At 34.5% G+C, this 17113-nt stretch overlaps 2 protein-coding genes across 2 annotated transcripts; one reads left to right on the top strand and one right to left on the bottom strand.

Annotated features, from left to right (window-relative positions):
* The first annotated feature begins 6590 nt into the window (after positions 1–6590).
* Positions 6591–8614, top strand: LOC114297661 (ammonium transporter 1 member 2). The gene has a single exon (XM_028242119.2). It carries the CDS (start codon positions 6762–6764, stop codon positions 8301–8303), a length of 1542 nt encoding a protein of 513 aa, XP_028097920.1. The 5' UTR covers positions 6591–6761; the 3' UTR covers positions 8304–8614.
* Positions 8615–8744: 130 nt separating this feature from the next.
* Positions 8745–15851, bottom strand: LOC114297662 (uncharacterized). Its single transcript, XM_028242121.2, has 2 exons — positions 15434–15851; positions 8745–9445 (listed from the first exon to the last, which is right to left on the bottom strand). The coding sequence occupies exons 1-2, from the start codon at positions 15758–15760 to the stop codon at positions 8846–8848; spliced, it is 927 nt and encodes a 308-aa protein (XP_028097922.2). The 5' UTR covers positions 15761–15851; the 3' UTR covers positions 8745–8845.
* Between the last annotated feature and the right edge of the window lie 1262 nt (positions 15852–17113).

Genomic DNA, 17113 nt, shown 5'->3' with positions numbered 1-17113 from the left:
AAATAGTCCAGACCTTCCTTTTGTCTGTAACCTTTTACCACAAATCTTGCTTTATACTTGTCTATTGAACCATCTGCTTTTATTTTTTTCTTGAATATCCATTTATATCCAAGAGGTTAAGAACCGGGTGGAAGATCCACCAATTTCCAATTATTATTTTGCATAATAGATTCAATTTCATTATTAATAGCTTTTTTCCACAAAGGTGCTTCAGGACCTGTCATTGCTTCCTTAAAGCTTTGAGGTTCATTTTCTAACAAGTATGTTATAAAATTTGAAACAAAGGATTTTGATGTTCTTACTCTTTTACTTCGTCTTGGTTCATCATCAGTTAAATCCTGTTGGTCGTGACCATTACTAGTCTCTTGTGTTTGATTGTCATTAGTCTCTTGATTTTGTGTACAATCATAACTTATTTTCTGTGAACTTAACTCCTGTCCTTTCTTGTAAGAAAAGACATGATCAAAAAACACGGCATTCATTGACTCTATAATAGTATTCACATTTATATCAGGTATTTCTGATTTATAAGTCAGAAACCGATATGCACTATTATTCTGAGCATAACCAATAAACACACAATCCACTATTTTGGTCCTATCTTAGTTTTTTTAGGAACAAGAACTTCAACTTTTGCCAAATACCCCCACACTTTTAAGTATTTATAGGAAGGTGGTTGACCTTTTCACAATTCATAAGGAGTGTTGTTAGATTTCTTATGTGGTATTCTGTTAAGAACATAATTAACAAACAATATTGCTTCCCCCCACAAGTTCTGTGGTAAGCCTGAACTTAGTAACATGACATTCATCATTCTTTTAGGGTTTTATTCTTTCTTTCAACAATTCCATTTTGCTGTGGAGAATAGGGTGTTGTAGTTTGGTGAATAATGTCATGTTGTGCACAAAATTCATTTAATTGTGCATCATATTCACCACTCCTATCACTTCTAACCATTTTAATGGTTTTACCAAGTTGATTTTCAACTTCAGTTTTGTAGAGTTTAAACATTTCCAAAACTTCATCTTTACTTCTAAGTAAATATACATAACAATATCTTGTGCAGCCATCGATAAATGTTATGAAAATTTTTTTGCCTCCTCTAGTTTTAACAAATTTAAGATCACATACATCTGTATGAATTAATTCCAAAGGCTCGATTTTTTTTTCAACCGATTTAAATGGAGCCTTAGTTAGTTTCGCTTCTACATAAATCTCACATTTGTGATTATGATCAATTTCAAACTTTGGTATATAATCCAAACCAATTAATTTACGCAAAGCATCAAAATTTACATATCCTAATCTACCATGCCATAAATTCGACTCAATAATATAAGCAAAAGATGTGTTATTCTTATTAATAGCAAGTTTTGGTACAACCGTCATTGCATTCAACTTGAAGAGACCATCACTCATGTATCCCTTATCAACATACATACCACTCTTTGTTAATACAAATTTATCAGACTTAAGTACAAACCTAAAACTATTTTTACTTAACAAAGAACCAGAAATTACATTCTTCCTGATGTCTGGTACATACAATACGTTGTTGAGGGTAAGTTCCTTCCCTAATGTCATATTCAAGATCACCTTTCCTTGTCCAGCCACAGTAGAAATAGAAGAATTTCTTATGAAAAGTTGTTCACCATTTGCAGCCTCATTGTAAGTAGTGAACATCTTCTTGTCCGCACAAATGTGACTAGTTGCCCTAGTGCCAACCCACCATTCCTTGGGATTTCCAACCAAATTAGCCTCAAACACCACAACAGAGAGATTGATGTCATTTACCTCGTTAGAGATGTAATCTAATTATGTCACATTGGCTTGATTGGTGGTCTTCTTGCTTGTACTTCTGCGATCCTTCTTAGGGCGACGCCAATTAAAAGCTCAATGTCCGGACTTGCCACAGTTATAGCATTTTCCTTTGTACTTCTTATTGCCATTATTGTCGCCTTGTTTAGGACCATCTCCAATAAACCTTTTCTTTTTATTATGTGGTTTGTGCACTTGTTCAACCCTATTAGCCTTGGACTCAATGAGATTGTTACCATTTCTTTTTTCAGCCTTTCGGTTATCTTCTTCAATTCTTAGTTTTACAATCAATTCATCGATGGTCATCTCCTTGCGTTTGTGTTTTAAATAATTTTTAAAATCTTTCCAAACTGGTGATAACTTTTCCACTAAAGCAATGACTTGGAAAAACTCGCTAAGAGACATACCTTCATAATGAATATCATGCAAAATTAATTAAAAATTTTGAACTTGAGAAATTACCATTTGGGAGTCTACCATAACGAAATCCAGAAATTTACCGACAACAAATTTCTTTGTGCCAGCATCCTCTGTCTTGTATTTTTCTCCAAAGAATCTCACAATTCTTTTGCTATTTTTAGAGGGCTGTAAACCTTATACAGCATGTTGTCAAGGCCATTGAGGATGTAGTTTTTGCACAGGAAATCAGAATGTTTTCAGGCGTCTACAGCGGTAACAACTTGCCGATCACTTTCATCCCCTCTAAGTACTGGAGACTCTTCACGGAGAAACCGAGCCAAATTTAAAGTTGTAAGATAAAACAACATTTTCTACTGCCATCTCTTAAACTCTGTGCCATTAAATTTTTTTAATTTTTCTTCATGATTTATCGGAACTTGAACATAGTTCGGGAAAGGGACCGGAGTCGTTGTAATGATCGAATTTGGAGTACTACTTTCAGCAGCCATAATATTTTATTACAAAAATCAGAAAAAACCAAAACACAAATTAATTTTCTAGTTACTAAAACCAGAAAATAAATTATAACACAAAATAATTTTATTTTCCTTGTTACTAAAACTAGAAAAATAAAATACCAAAATAATTTTATGTAATACAAATTAATATTCTGCAATTGTTAATGATACCAGTATATTACTACTGGTTGTCAAAGAAAATAAACAGTATATTACTACTATTTATCAAACAGTATATTACTACTATTTGTATTTTCCAACCAGAATATCATTTTGTGAAAGCATAGAAAATTAAATACAATGAAAATACCAAAAAATAATATGTCTTAAGATTGTTAGACAATCTTCACTGTATTTAAAGAATAAATTCTGTTTGTATACTTAACAACAAACGAAATACAGAAGAAATAAAGGAAATGAAAAAGTTTGTTAGATTATAAAAATCAAATCAGAAAATAAAATAAAATAAAATAAATAAAACAGACTTTTATTTTGTTACAAAAATAAAATCAAAATTTGAAATAAGAAAAATAATAAAACAAAAAAGTAAATTAACTACTTACCAAATTAATTTCTTGAACAAATTTTCGATCAAGTCCAATGTTTAACATTGTGTCCTTAAGACAGGTTTGTCCTTTCCACAGTGCTTTCAGATTATGGACGTCTATCTCCCAGGATAAAATGATCAACTGCAAATAATAGCAGCACTACAAATTATTTGTACAACGAACACATTTTGTGTTTACACTCTTTCTCACAAGAAAATAATGCAACAAAATGTAGAGAGTAATTGCAGAATTTTGGACGAAAATTTCAAGTAAAAAAATCAATTAAGGGGCTGCATATTTATAGAAGAAAATGGTGGCTATTTGGTTTGAATCCAACAGGTATGGTACATGTTCAGTTTAAATTAAACAGATACAAATCTGTTTGAATTTTAAATTAAACAGGTAAGGGTTTTTTTTTTTGAACTGAAACGAACAGATTTGAAATCTGTACAAACGGAGCAGACAGATTTCAAACAGAATGGTGCAAATTTTCGAACCAAAATTTGAATTCAAACAGTCAAAAATTATTTTCCAAAAATTAAAAAATAAATTCAAATGGTTTTGGCCCAAAAAGATAAGTATTGGGCCTAACAAACCCAACCCAACCTCACATTATGCACCCGTGCCCAAGCCCAGGCCCAGCTGAACGGAAGGCGGCGGCGTGCGTGTGTTTATTTTTGGGTCCAATTGGTCTAGCTCAATTTACCCATAACCTCTCTCTTCTACAAACTTGGGGTGCCCCTTGGAGCCCTCCTCAAGTTACAATCCCATGCCTTATAAACCCACAAAACTCTTTCCACCAAACCAATATGGGACAAGCCTTTATTCAAACCTTAAGAAATTTTCACCAAAAATACCATTTCCATGGAGCTCTCTTTGGCTTCAATTTTCCATTCACCCGATAATGGTTTTGAGCAACCAAATATACTACATGAATCATAACGTGGCATAAAACGCGTTACCACTTAGACCCGCCAATTTTGACGTATAGGTCCTACCTAAAAAATAGACCAAAGTTAAGGAAAAATCATATTTTCCAAAACCATTTCTAACAATATTTAAATATTTTATATGTATTAAAAATGGAGTATTGCACTTCAGGTTAAAAAATTAGACCCGCTTTCTAGATCCAATGATGTGTCACTTTGTTTCCTAAATTTCCTAAATTATTCAATCACTTTGTTTCAAAACATTGGTAATTATTAAATTTTTTAAAATCTTGATAAATTGTAATATATGATTAATAAATACAAGGAAAATGTTGTACCTAGGGCGGCAAATAAACTAAGTTGTTCATGAACAAGCTTGATTCGACTTATTAAAAGCTCGGCTCAACTTGTTAAAGGCTCGACTAGGCTTGGTTCATTTAATAAACGAGCCGAGTTCGAACTCAAATATTAGGCTCGTTTAGTAAACGAGCCGAGTTCGAGCCCACATAAGCTCGGCTCATCAAGTTCGATTCGTTTATCTTTATTTAAATTATATAATAAATATATTATTTATATATTAAATAATAGTATAAATACATTATTTATATATTAAATAATACAAATAATATATTTTATTTAAATAATATAAATAATACTTTAAAAAAATTTATCGAGCCGAGCCAAACTTGAGTTTCATTAATGTTAACGAGCGAAGTCGAACTCGAGTCCAGTTTCTTATCGAGCCAAGCTCGAGCTCAATAAATGAGTTGAACTCGAGCTCAGCAAAGCTCGGTTCGGCTCGGTTCGGCTCGGTTCGTTTGTAGCCCTAGTTGTATCCAATGATATATAAGTAATATAATTGGTTGATAATTTGTGAAGATATGAAAGGGTGCATTACTTTTAATATTCTAATTGATTGTCGCATCACTGAACTTCAAAATTGAGTTTAATTTTTTTTTTGGTCATAAATAGCAATGTTCAAATATTATATAGGGCAAATTACACTGACAATCCCTATAGCTTGAGACTCAGGTCACTTTGGTCCCTAACTTTTCAATTGTGGCACATTTGATCTTGAATTTTAAATCTTATTCCAAATAAGGACAATTGAAAATACCATTGCTCAATTTCAAGGGCAAAGTAGTCAATTTAACACATATAAACTAATTTGATAAAAATAAATGTCAAAAAAATATTTTTGAATTTTTAAAAATAATTTCTACCCACTAAAGATAAAATTATGTAAAATTGATAAATATTTTAGACATTTATTATTTTTTCTACCAAATTAATTTTTATTATGTGTTTGGATGAGAATCATGTAATGGGTGGTTGTTACACTTTGAATGTGTAATCGATATATTTAATATATGAAATATTTTTAATTTTTTATTTTTTGATTTAATGGATTAGTTTAATAATGATATCAAAGTTGTGCCCATCTTTGACTTTTGGAAAAATAGAAACTATTTCAATGAAAATAAAAAAACAATCACCTATTATATGATCATCATCCAAACACATAATAAAAATCAATTTGGTAAAATAAATAAATAAATAAACGTTTAAAAAATTTATGAATTTTACATAATTTTATCTTTAGTGGGTTGAACTAATTTATAAAAATTCAAAAATATTTTTATCAAATTAGTTTATATTTTATCAAATTGACGACTTTGCCCTTGAAATTGAGCAATGATATCTTAATTGTTTTTACTTGGAACAAGATTCAAAATTCAAGGTCAAATGTATCACAATTGAAAAAGCAGAGACTAAAGTGGCACAAGGCCCAAACTATAAGGACCATTAGTGCAATTCGCCCTATTATATCTGTATTAAAAATAGAGTATTGCTATTCAGGTTGAAAAATTAGATCCACTTTCTAGATTCAATGATGAGTTACTCTATTAAAATATCTAAATCAAATTTTTCTCTCATTTATTTTCTAATTATCAATCAAGCGTCTTGTTGATACAGTCTAGAAAATAGATTTTAAAAATAAATTTATATATCATTTTTCATAATATTTTTGTGATAAATTCAAAACAGTACTCGGAAATATACATATATCAAATCTGAGGTGATGATGATTTGACGGTAAAAATGATGGTCGCTGACCGACAGTGAGGATAAATGGAACCAATAGATGGTAGAGACGATGAACAACTATCGAGTTAGTAAAGAGAAAGAGACTATTGTAAAAAAAAGTGAAGAAACAAAGAGTATAATGAAAAAATTCAAATAATAAATTTTATTTTTCATACAAAATTTTATAATTATCATAAATTTTTTAAAGTACTAATTTTATTTTATTTTTAATCCTTTTAATAAGAAAAAAAGAAACTAACAGAAATTTATGACCAAAATATTCAAAATTTACAGATACCTTTAGATACCAATTAAAAAAATCATACTTTATCTGGTAAGGGATTAACAACCTAGTCTATTATAAAAGCACAAGTAACTAACACTTTTGGCTTCTAAGCCTCTCTCTCTTTCCCATTTTTCTGACACTAACTAAACTAAGCAAAACACTCGTATAAGTTGTCATGGCTTCCACTTTGGGCTGCTCAGCCACAGACCTCGTCCCCCACCTCACCGGCGTCAACAACGCCACCGCGGTCGCAGACTTCATCTGCGGCCGCTTAGACGCCGTCTCCACCAAGCTCTCCGACACCACCTACGCCGTCGACACCACCTACCTCCTCTTCTCAGCCTACCTAGTCTTCGCCATGCAGCTCGGCTTCGCCATGCTCTGCGCCGGCTCCGTCCGCGCCAAAAACACCATGAACATCATGCTCACCAACGTCCTCGACGCTGCCGCCGGCGGCCTCTCCTACTACCTCTTCGGCTTCGCTTTCGCTTTCGGCTCCGGCTCCCGCTCCAACGCCTTCATCGGCCACTACTCCTTTGCCCTCACAGGAGTCCCATCAGCTACCCACGACTACAGCTTCTTTCTCTACCAATGGGCTTTCGCTATAGCCGCCGCCGGAATCACTAGCGGTTCTATAGCCGAGCGAACTCAGTTCGTGGCTTACCTCATCTACTCCTCCTTCTTAACCGCCTTTGTCTACCCCATCGTCTCCCACTGGGTCTGGTCTGGCGACGGCTGGCTCAGCGCCAGCCGTACCTCCGGCGCCCTCTTGTTCAGCTCCGGCGCCATCGACTTCGCCGGCTCAGGTGTCGTCCACATGGTCGGCGGCATCGCCGGTCTCTGGGGAGCCCTAATCGAAGGCCCGAGAATCGGCCGATTCGACCGGTCCGGCAGGTCCGTCGCGTTGCGAGGTCACAGCGCTTCGCTCGTTGTTCTCGGCTCGTTCCTCCTCTGGTTCGGCTGGTACGGGTTCAACCCCGGTTCGTTTTTAACCATCCTGAAATCGTACGGTACTGCCGGGACTTATTACGGGCAATGGAGCGCCGTAGGGAGGACAGCTGTGACTACAACATTGGCTGGTTGCACAGCCGCACTTACTACCTTGTTTGGCAAGAGATTATTGGATGGACACTGGAATGTCGTTGATGTGTGTAACGGTTTGTTAGGGGGTTTTGCTGCGATCACCTCAGGGTGTTCGGTGGTAGAACCGTGGGCTGCAATCGTGTGTGGGTTCGTGTCAGCTTGGGTTTTGATCGGGTGTAACAAGGTTGCAGAGAAGTTGAAGTACGATGATCCACTGGAGGCGGCGCAACTCCACGGGGGTTGTGGGTCGTGGGGGATTTTATTCACCGGGTTGTTCGCGAAGAAGAAGTATGTCGACGAGGTGTATTCGGCGGGGCGGCCGTACGGGTTGTTTATGGGTGGCGGAGGAAAGCTTCTGGCGGCGCAGCTTATTGAGATCTTAGTTATTTTCGGGTGGGTGTCGGTGACAATGGGCCCACTATTTTATGGATTGAAAAAATTGAAGTTGTTGCGGATCTCGAGGGAGGATGAGATGGCGGGGATGGATCTGACCAGGCATGGTGGGTTTGCATACATCTATCGTGATGAAGATGATCTCGCTAATAGACCTGGGTTTATGATGAGGAAGGTCGAGCCTCAGAACTCAAGTCCAACACCTGATCACAACTCATCATCACCAGCTGAAGCTGTGTAGTACAAAGGGCAATCGGACGGTTTCCCAGAGTCAAACTTCCTACGTATCAGCTTTTTTTTTTTTTTTTTTTTTAAAAAAAAAAGGGTAGCTTATAATATGGATGTTTTATATACATGCAGCATAAATATGAAAGAATCTAAAAATACACAAATCGGTTGTAGAATATTAGATACAATTATCTTACACGATTGAGTTTCACTTTTTTGTGATCTCCCATTCATTTAACATAATTGTGTTTAAATTTATAATTATGCGTAAAAGAGTTGCATATTTGTTAGGTAATATGATAAATGCGAGGCGTTTTTGAGAAATGATGTTGTGGCCTGTTTGTTTGAGAGGGATTAGCGTATGAGATGAGCTAAATTTGTAAATATTGTACGTGACAATGGAAGGTTTGAAGCTACTTTAGGCTTAAAACTAATGTTCTTGCATCATTTCTAATTTTATCCGAGTAATGATATAAAAAATATTATTTATGCTGTTCAGAATAACAACTAATATTTTTGTTGTTGAGCAAAAGAAAACAAATACACACATTTTTATTATAATAACTTAGTCCAGGATCCCAAGAATGGGAAAACAGCAATAATCAGTCTCAGCAGCAATGGTGTGTCTCTATTTCTCACTCTCCTGCTCAGTTTACCTTTCTTCTGTTGTTGCGGCTTGTTTACCCTTTGAGCGCTTTTCGGGATTTTATAAGATCCCATTCGCTTGTCTAGCTCGTCCCATCCACCAAACCCGGGCGCCCTCTTATCGCGTGTTTTAGTTGAAATGTCATTTGCAGCTACCCACGACTGGTAATTCTCCCTTACGTTGCCAGATTCAGCATCTTCATCCCCCCTGTTCGTTCTAGTATCACTAGTGGGTCTAGCATAATTCTCTCTTATGTTGCCAAATTCAGTGTTTTCATTCTCACCATTCATTCTAATATTGCTCTCGGCTCTAGCAAAGGGCTTCTTCTTCTTGGTCCTGCGCTTGGGCTTAGGGCTGCCACTTGACCTTCCCCAGAATGTATCCGTTACAAGGGAAACTGCTGACTGAGCTATGGGAAGCACTAATGCCATGAAGAATGTGTTTGGTCCCGTGCCGAGCAGCAATGATATGATGATGGCGGGAAGCATCCAACCAATAGCATTCAAAACCTGCACTGACTCATCAACATTGTGTCAGAAAACTAGGTAAAAGAAATGTATTTCAATTTTTTTTGTCAACCATTAAATTGAACACATACAGAACTACTTTCCAAAATTCTATTGTTCCCAAACAGTTGGAACAGGAAGTCAGGAACTTAAAGTGAATATTTCGCAAGGTGGTTTCATAAATTGCCCTAATCTTTTCACCTAAGCCTCTATACCTTCAAATTTGATATTCAGCAAATCAACTTTGTACCCTTTGATTGTAAACATGTGACACCAGATCATGCTGTCTCTGATTGTGAAAACATATCCCTGATAGTAGCAGCAACATGACTATGTTTGCTTGGCATGTGCTAAAATAGCATATGCTATTTTAGTACATTATTTTATTTGGATCACAATCATCTTATTTGGCCACATTACATTTTATTTGAGTCATATCATCTCTCTACCTCATCACTTCAGCCCCAACCCACATTTCATATGTTTTCATAAAAAATCAAAAACATCTACTACTCCCAAACAACCCCTAAATATACTTGGCCGTATCTACAACCTCACCCCCGACTTGTGTCCTGTAGTGTAGCAAGACTAACAAGTGATCAAATGAATTTAGAAACTAGCAACTATTATGATTTCCCTAAGGTTGTATTTGATTCATGGATTTGGAAAGGAAAAAGAAAAAGGTGAGTGAAATGTGAATGAAATATAACTACATTTTACTTATGTTTCACACTTTTTCTCTTTTCCTTTCCAAATCTCTCTCCATATCCATGAACCAAACACAACTAAGTGTGAGCTTCAATGGGAAATAGTTGACAATGTTGAGAAAGAAGAAGCTGCTTTAGTGGCTGTTTATGTAATCTAAAAATCAAAATTTAGATGGAGTTGGCAGCAGCAGTCATATATGTGCATAGACTATAGAGGGGAAGTGAGAGATGAAATTGCAAACTTTATTACAGTGAGCACATATATGAGCATTTTATGCAATTGAAATAACTATACGGCCATTTACGAAAACTTCATAACTGGGCAAGCAGGGTACTTTGAACCGAACTCTGCCACGAGCCTGGCTCAAGATATTCTTACTTCCCTTGAACCTGCATCTCCAAACTAGGAGCGGGGTGGTACTCAAATACCCTTGGTTCAATTGCCATCCTTATTTGTATTATACTTTGGAGCTGGGAAGTATTCTTCTTCTTCTTCTTTTTCTTTTAATCTAAGCTACTACCAAATGCTATATTAGGGGCCTGTATTTGGTTGTGTTTTAGTTTCCTCTTTTCATTTTTCAAGTTTTCGGAAACCTTTCACCCATCTTTTTCATATAGCTATCATTTTTTAGCGAAAACTATTTTTGAAAACTCAAAAAGTAACTTTTTGGTTTTTCCTAAACAATGGGTTGTTATGGGGAATTTTTTGGGAAAACAATTTTGTGGAATCTACTGCTCAGTGGGTTTTTTAAAACTTGCTTACTAATTGATGAAAAAGTTCACCATTTCATACTTTAATACTTGCAAAGTTTAATATTAATTTGTAAATATTTTTTAAATATACACTGACATGTATTTTCCCCAACAATGTTCAAAAATAGTTCCCCTTTGTGCTCTCCAGAAAATAAAAAACAAAAACACAACCAAATAGGGGCCTGCTCAATTTAGTGCATAGAAGGGAGTTTAAAGACCAAAACTTTGAAGTGCCTAACTTGCGGAGAGGAGAGTCTGGCTCAGTAGTTGATGATCAACTGGTAGCAGCCCCCACTAGGATGAATGAGATGGGAAAATATTTGGGGATATCATTACGCTGGTGAAGGAAATTTTTGTGGAGTAGAAGGATATCCCATTTTGAATGTCAGTTACTCATGGCAGCTTCAGAAACATTGAGATGAAGAGGAGGAAGGTAGATTCCTAAGAGAAAAGCCGAAATTATGATAAATACATATTTTCTTTTGCCTTGGTAGATTTTCTTCTATTTATGGCATTTATATGATTGAGTGATCACGTCCTAGTTGGAATTGAGATTCTAAGTCGACAAGAACATTATTCTAACAAGATTCTTACTTTGAACCATGAAATGCAAATATAGAGAGGAATCATCACCCCAATAGTCAATTCCTGCAACTAAGATCATGTCTTTGACCGGAAAGGCTACCATGCGCAGCCCAAAAAGGGTCCATATGATAAGCACCTTATATAAAAAGTAAGGTTTATTTTATTTTATTTTTTATCAACAACAAAAGATTTTATTGATAAATCAAAAGGTGAGAGAGGATAGGGCATCCTCTTACAAAAGGAAAAAGAAATACAAAGAACATAGCCCACAAACAAGATCATCTCAAGCAAAGCCTACATATCACACACTGACAACCAATCTCTAGCCAACAAAAAAAGTAGAACTCCCTTAAAGAGAGAATTCCCCGACGCCCAAAAGGAAGTTAAGTAACAGACTTTAACCCACAAACAATCCACTTTCTGAAATTTATCTTTGAACAACCGGGCATTTCTTTCCAACCATAGAACCCAAAAAGTTGTAAAAATGGCACAAGACCATAGCACTTTGGCTCTCTTCGATCCACCGAAAGAGCGGAAGTATAAGATTTATCACAAAAGGTATTAACTTTGTTTAGGCACCATAACTTTGCTATTCATACCTTTCAACACAAAAATTCATATCTTTCATTACAAAAATCATAACTTTTATTACAATGTGCACCTTTTTAGGATTGCACATTGTAGCATTTCCCTTAACGGGAGTTGGTTTGAGTCTTGAGTATGAAGGAAAACTCAAAGACATCTTCACCCTTTACTCAAAATCTTGACTCAAACTTAAGTTTGAGTAAAAAGCCATTAAAATCCCCTTCACTCCTTTACTCAGACTTATACCAAATTGAATTTTCCACAAATTTTTACTCAAATCAAAGGGAGACCCATTTCCTTTACTCAGATTTATATCCAATCCAAACTTGACACTACTAATTTTACCCAACTATCCACTAATCTCCTTTACTCCAACCCCTAACTTTCCCTCAAACTTGACACTTGCTAATTTTACTAAAAGTTATTGTTTATCATTGGAGTATTTCATATCATTGAGTTTATCCATTGGAGCATTCCATATCAAAATTTCTACATAATTTGAGTAGAAGTATATAGGGTTGGAGATAGCATTTCATCATCAAATTTGAAGGAAACAAACTCTCACAATTCATTTGGTTTGAGTGATTTGGAGAGAAATGACATGAAATGAAATGAAATGGAGTGAAATACATTTTAATCAATTGTTTGGATTACCAAACAGGAGAGAAATGGAAGATATGGAGGGTGTTAGATTTGCATAAAAGAAAGAAAAGAAAGAGAGGAAGAAAAGAGAGAGCACTGCTACTGCTGTATATTATTTCACACCACTAAACATATTAGGGTTACACATACTTATAACAAAAGACTAAAGGAACAAAAGACATAACTACCCTTATACACTAATACTTAACGCTCCCCCTCAAGTTGGTGCAAAGCTATTTCTCATGCCCAACTTGCAGCAAATAGGATGGAAAATCTTACTACTAAGACCCTTAGTAAAGACATCAGCCAATTGATCTGCAGACTTCACAAAAGGCATACATATGAAACCCTTATTCAATTTCTCCTTGATGAAATGTCTGTCGATCTTAATATACTTTGTTCTATCATGCTGAACAGGATTGTGAGCAATACTAATGGCAGCTTTGTTGTCACAGTACAGTGTCAATTGTTCACTACAAACGAACCCAATATCATTCAACAAGGACTGGAGCCACATCAAAGTATTAGTGTATAAGGGTAGTTATGTCTTTTGTTCCTTTAGTATTTTATTATACGTATGTGTAACCCTAATATGTTTAGTGGTGTGAAATAATATACTGCAGCAGCAGTGCTCTCTCTTTTCTTCCGCTCTTTCTTTTCTTTCTTTTATGCAAATCTAACATGGTATCAGAACATTTTCAGAAATCCATTGAGTATGGAGTGAGTCATCACCATCCGGTCGGGGAAGAAAACCAGTAATATAGCCAGTCAAACGGCGAGCAGCAATAACAAGACCACAGGAGCATGACCAAATCAAATAGTTGGAACCATCCAATTTAACGGGACTAATTTGAAGAGAGGGACTGTCAGTAAGCGTCATAACACGACGGAGGCCACCATCATTACTAATTGTATCCTTAGTCTCACTCTCAACCATTGAAGATAAAATGCCCACAATAGAAAAAAAACAAATACCAGCCCAAAACAGCAAAAACAAATAGAGGCGAATCCACAAACTCAACTTAGGGACAAAAGCTACCTCTAGAGACAAAAATAGAGCCGAAACAGGGGCTGGAGAGGCCAAAACCAGTCAGAAACTGAGAGAAAACGTGCTGAAACTGAGAAAAATCGACAAAAATAGAGTGAAACCTTGCCAAATCATCAAAACCAGCCCTCCCAACCCTAGGACAGTCCTAGTCAGCTCCCAAGGTAGAGGGAGGAAGGAAAAAACAGCCAAAAACAAGCCCTAGTAGGGACTTCCAAAAAAAATTTATCGGTTTTTCCAAAAATCAACAAAAAATGGAAAAACACTCAAAAACTCATCAAAAAATTAAAATAAAAAATTAGGGTGAAAACCCATCAAATTTCGACTATAAAGGATTTTTTTTTTTTTTTTTTCTGTGTACAAGGAAGAACGAAAGAAACAAGAGACAAGAGAAGAATTTTCAAGGAGGAAGATGAAACTCTGACACCATGTTAGATTTGTATAAAAGAAAGAAAAGAAAGAGAGGAAGAAAAGAGAGAGCACTGTTGGTGCTGTATATTATTTCACACCACTAAACATATTAGGGTTACACATACTTATAATAAAAGACTAAAGGAACAAAAGACATAACTATCCGTATACACTAATACTTAACAGAGGGAAACACATCTCTATTTTCAATCTCACCAAAAGTGGAGAGAAATGAAACTCACCAAATATTATTTTGTTATAATACTAAAACTACCTTTTAAATATAGAACAAATAAAAAGATTAACCCTATAAAAGGTTAATTTGTTAATATAACATGAGATTATTTTTTTCTTTTCTTTTATATAACAGATAGGGAACTCTATTTGGTTTGGAATTTTCAAAAACAGTTTTCTAAGTTTCATTTAATCATTTTTTTTTTATATATACTTTTTAGATCCATTTAATCTCGATATATTTTAAAAGTATACAAGTTGTACAAAAATCTTTAAAAAAATCATTGAATACAACAAAATATGAAAATGTACTGAATTTTCTTTTTTTTTCTTTTTCTTTTTCTTTTTTTTTTTTGTATTTTTTGTATTTGGTGATTTTTCTAAAGTTTTTTTTTTTTTTTTTACAAATATTATACATTTTAAGTGTATCTAAAAAAAATGCATAAAATATTTTAAAATTCAATAAAAACAAAAAAAAAAACTCAATTTTCACAACCAAAAAAAAAAAAAAAGGATAAAACCAAACAAGATGAATATCATTTCATTTTTTTTTTTCTCTTATCTATCCCAAAAAAAAAAAAAAAAAAAAAAGGGGGAAATCAGAATCTTTTCTTTTCTTTACAACTTAGCTAATCATTTCTTTTTCTTTGCATATTTCATATTGAAGAATTCTATCATACACACTCCCTACCATATATGCATCCTTCAATTATGTCATTTTCTTCTTTAGGTATTATCAATTTTTATTTTTAATTATGACATTATAAGATAGATCTTGGTTATGGTTATGCCTCATGTGGGTTTAGTTAAGTTATGACCTTTTTTTTTAGTTAACACTCAGAATGTATGAAATTATACAATTTTTTATTTTAATTATAAGGTGATGCACACCATAGTCCTTCCTATCTATATTTCATGGTGTACCGTAAAACTAATCAATTTCAAAGACAACCAACCAAACAGAACACTTTGATAATAGCATATAAATTTCATCAACCAAAACTACAAATTTAAGATGATTTCGTGTACCTTGAAAACCCAAGACGCGTCAATAGACTCCCCAAAAACCCCAAATCCTTCTTCATCATCATCGTCGTCGATATCAATCGAATCATCGGACCACCAGACCCTCTTCTTCGCACCAAACCCATCGTCTTCGTCGCCGGTAACGAACTCGTCGTTAAGATTGAATCTGAATCGCTTTTCTCCGACATGCCGACCGCCGTAGACGGTGGAGCGACGTGAAGTGATGTTTAAGATTCTAGGGTTTTTTGTGAGTAGAATCGGCAGTGGCTGTGGTGATGATGGTGAAGTGGCTGATCTGGGGAACTGAAGAGGAAGGTGAGTAGTCCCCATTTTGAGGGACACGGATTGTGTATCCTCCTCATGCTCCACTTATCTTCTAGATTTTTTTACCAAAAAGTTCTTGTTTGGCAAGTAAGAAAATATAGCAGATAAAAATTAGGGAAAATGTAGTAAATATTATGTTTGTTTGGAGTGAAAATTTTGTGAAATTTAAATTAAAAAAAATGATAGATTTCATCATTATAAAAAAATAAATTTTTATTTTTATCAATTTTAATTTTAATATTTTTGATTTGTTTACTTATTTTATTGACCAAAATATTAAATTTTTTATTAATTTTATTTAACAAAAATAGATGAAGTGCTTAAATTGAAAATAAATTAAAACATTAAATGTTTAAATTAACAAAATTAAACTTTCAAGGTTTATTTTATTATAATAGTAAAATCTTAAGAGTTTTTTTTTTTTTCCCTAAATTTTTTCTTGTAAAAAATACTTTTTGAATCTCTTTCATGAGTTGTTTAGATTGTGAGGGGATAAATAAAAAAATTTACACTTCACACTTTGCTCAATATACCGAATCCTCTTTTAATTTTTTTATTTTTCAATCGTAATAGTTAATCTCTTATAATATGATTTTTCTATTAATATTGTATTAAAGTAGTTATGGAAATTTGAGTAAACCCTTACATTTTATAGCCAAATCTCACTTTGATTTTGTATTTTTCAATTGTAACAATCAACTTATTGAACTTTTTTTTTTTTTGTGGGTTACACAAAAAAAAAAAAAAAAAAAAAACAACAACAATAACAACAACAACAACAACAACAAAGGGCTAAGCCCGATCACTAAATAGACCTATCATGTCTGTAACTAACAAGCTCTTAATTTCAATAGATGGCTCATTCACCACCAACATTTCTTCAAGTTGTTCTGCACCTAGTTTAGCCAATGTGTTCACACATAAGTTGTTTTCTTTCCAAATGTGTTGAATAGTGTATTCACACCCTCTAAAAAGTATTTTGGCATCTTCTCCCAAGTTTCTGAAGGAGCAATCCCTTGTTTCTTCTCCCATCAGCTTAACCACATGGGCCGCATCAGTTTCGATCATCACATTATTTAGTCCCTTTTATAGTATGATAGTAAGGCCTCTGTACAAGGCCCACAACTCAGCTTCTAAACTTGTTCCCATTCGCATCTTGCCATAATAGCCACATACATAAGCTCCTCTTTCATCACGAAGTAGCCCTCCAAAGCCTTCTTCTTCCCTAGCTTTCTTGCATCCATCTATATTGAGTTTTATCCTACCTGCAGATGGCCAACACCAATGAATAAGTCTATAGAATGGTCTAGGATTAAGGATTAAGTTAAGAAAAGCTTGGCGGATATCTCTAGAGTAATC

Source organism: Camellia sinensis, chromosome 8 (assembly GCF_055761805.1).
Source record: "Camellia sinensis isolate YWXY chromosome 8, ASM5576180v1, whole genome shotgun sequence".
Lineage (NCBI taxonomy): Eukaryota > Viridiplantae > Streptophyta > Magnoliopsida > Ericales > Theaceae > Camellia > Camellia sinensis.
This window is presented reverse-complemented; position numbering and strand designations above follow the sequence as displayed.

What these genes read in the sequence shown, in the direction of transcription:
- LOC114297661 (XM_028242119.2), top strand. Translation starts at nt 6,762, where the DNA reads ATGGCTTCCACTTTGGGCTGCTCAGCCACAGACCTCGTCCCCCACCTC.
- LOC114297662 (XM_028242121.2), bottom strand. Translation starts at nt 15,760, where the DNA reads ATGGGGACTACTCACCTTCCTCTTCAGTTCCCCAGATCAGCCACTTCA. An exon ending in ACGCGTCTTGGGTTTTCAAG is followed by an intron (nt 9,446 to 15,433) that starts GTACACGAAATC and finishes GAGTCAGTGCAG; the next exon opens with GTTTTGAATGCTATTGGTTG.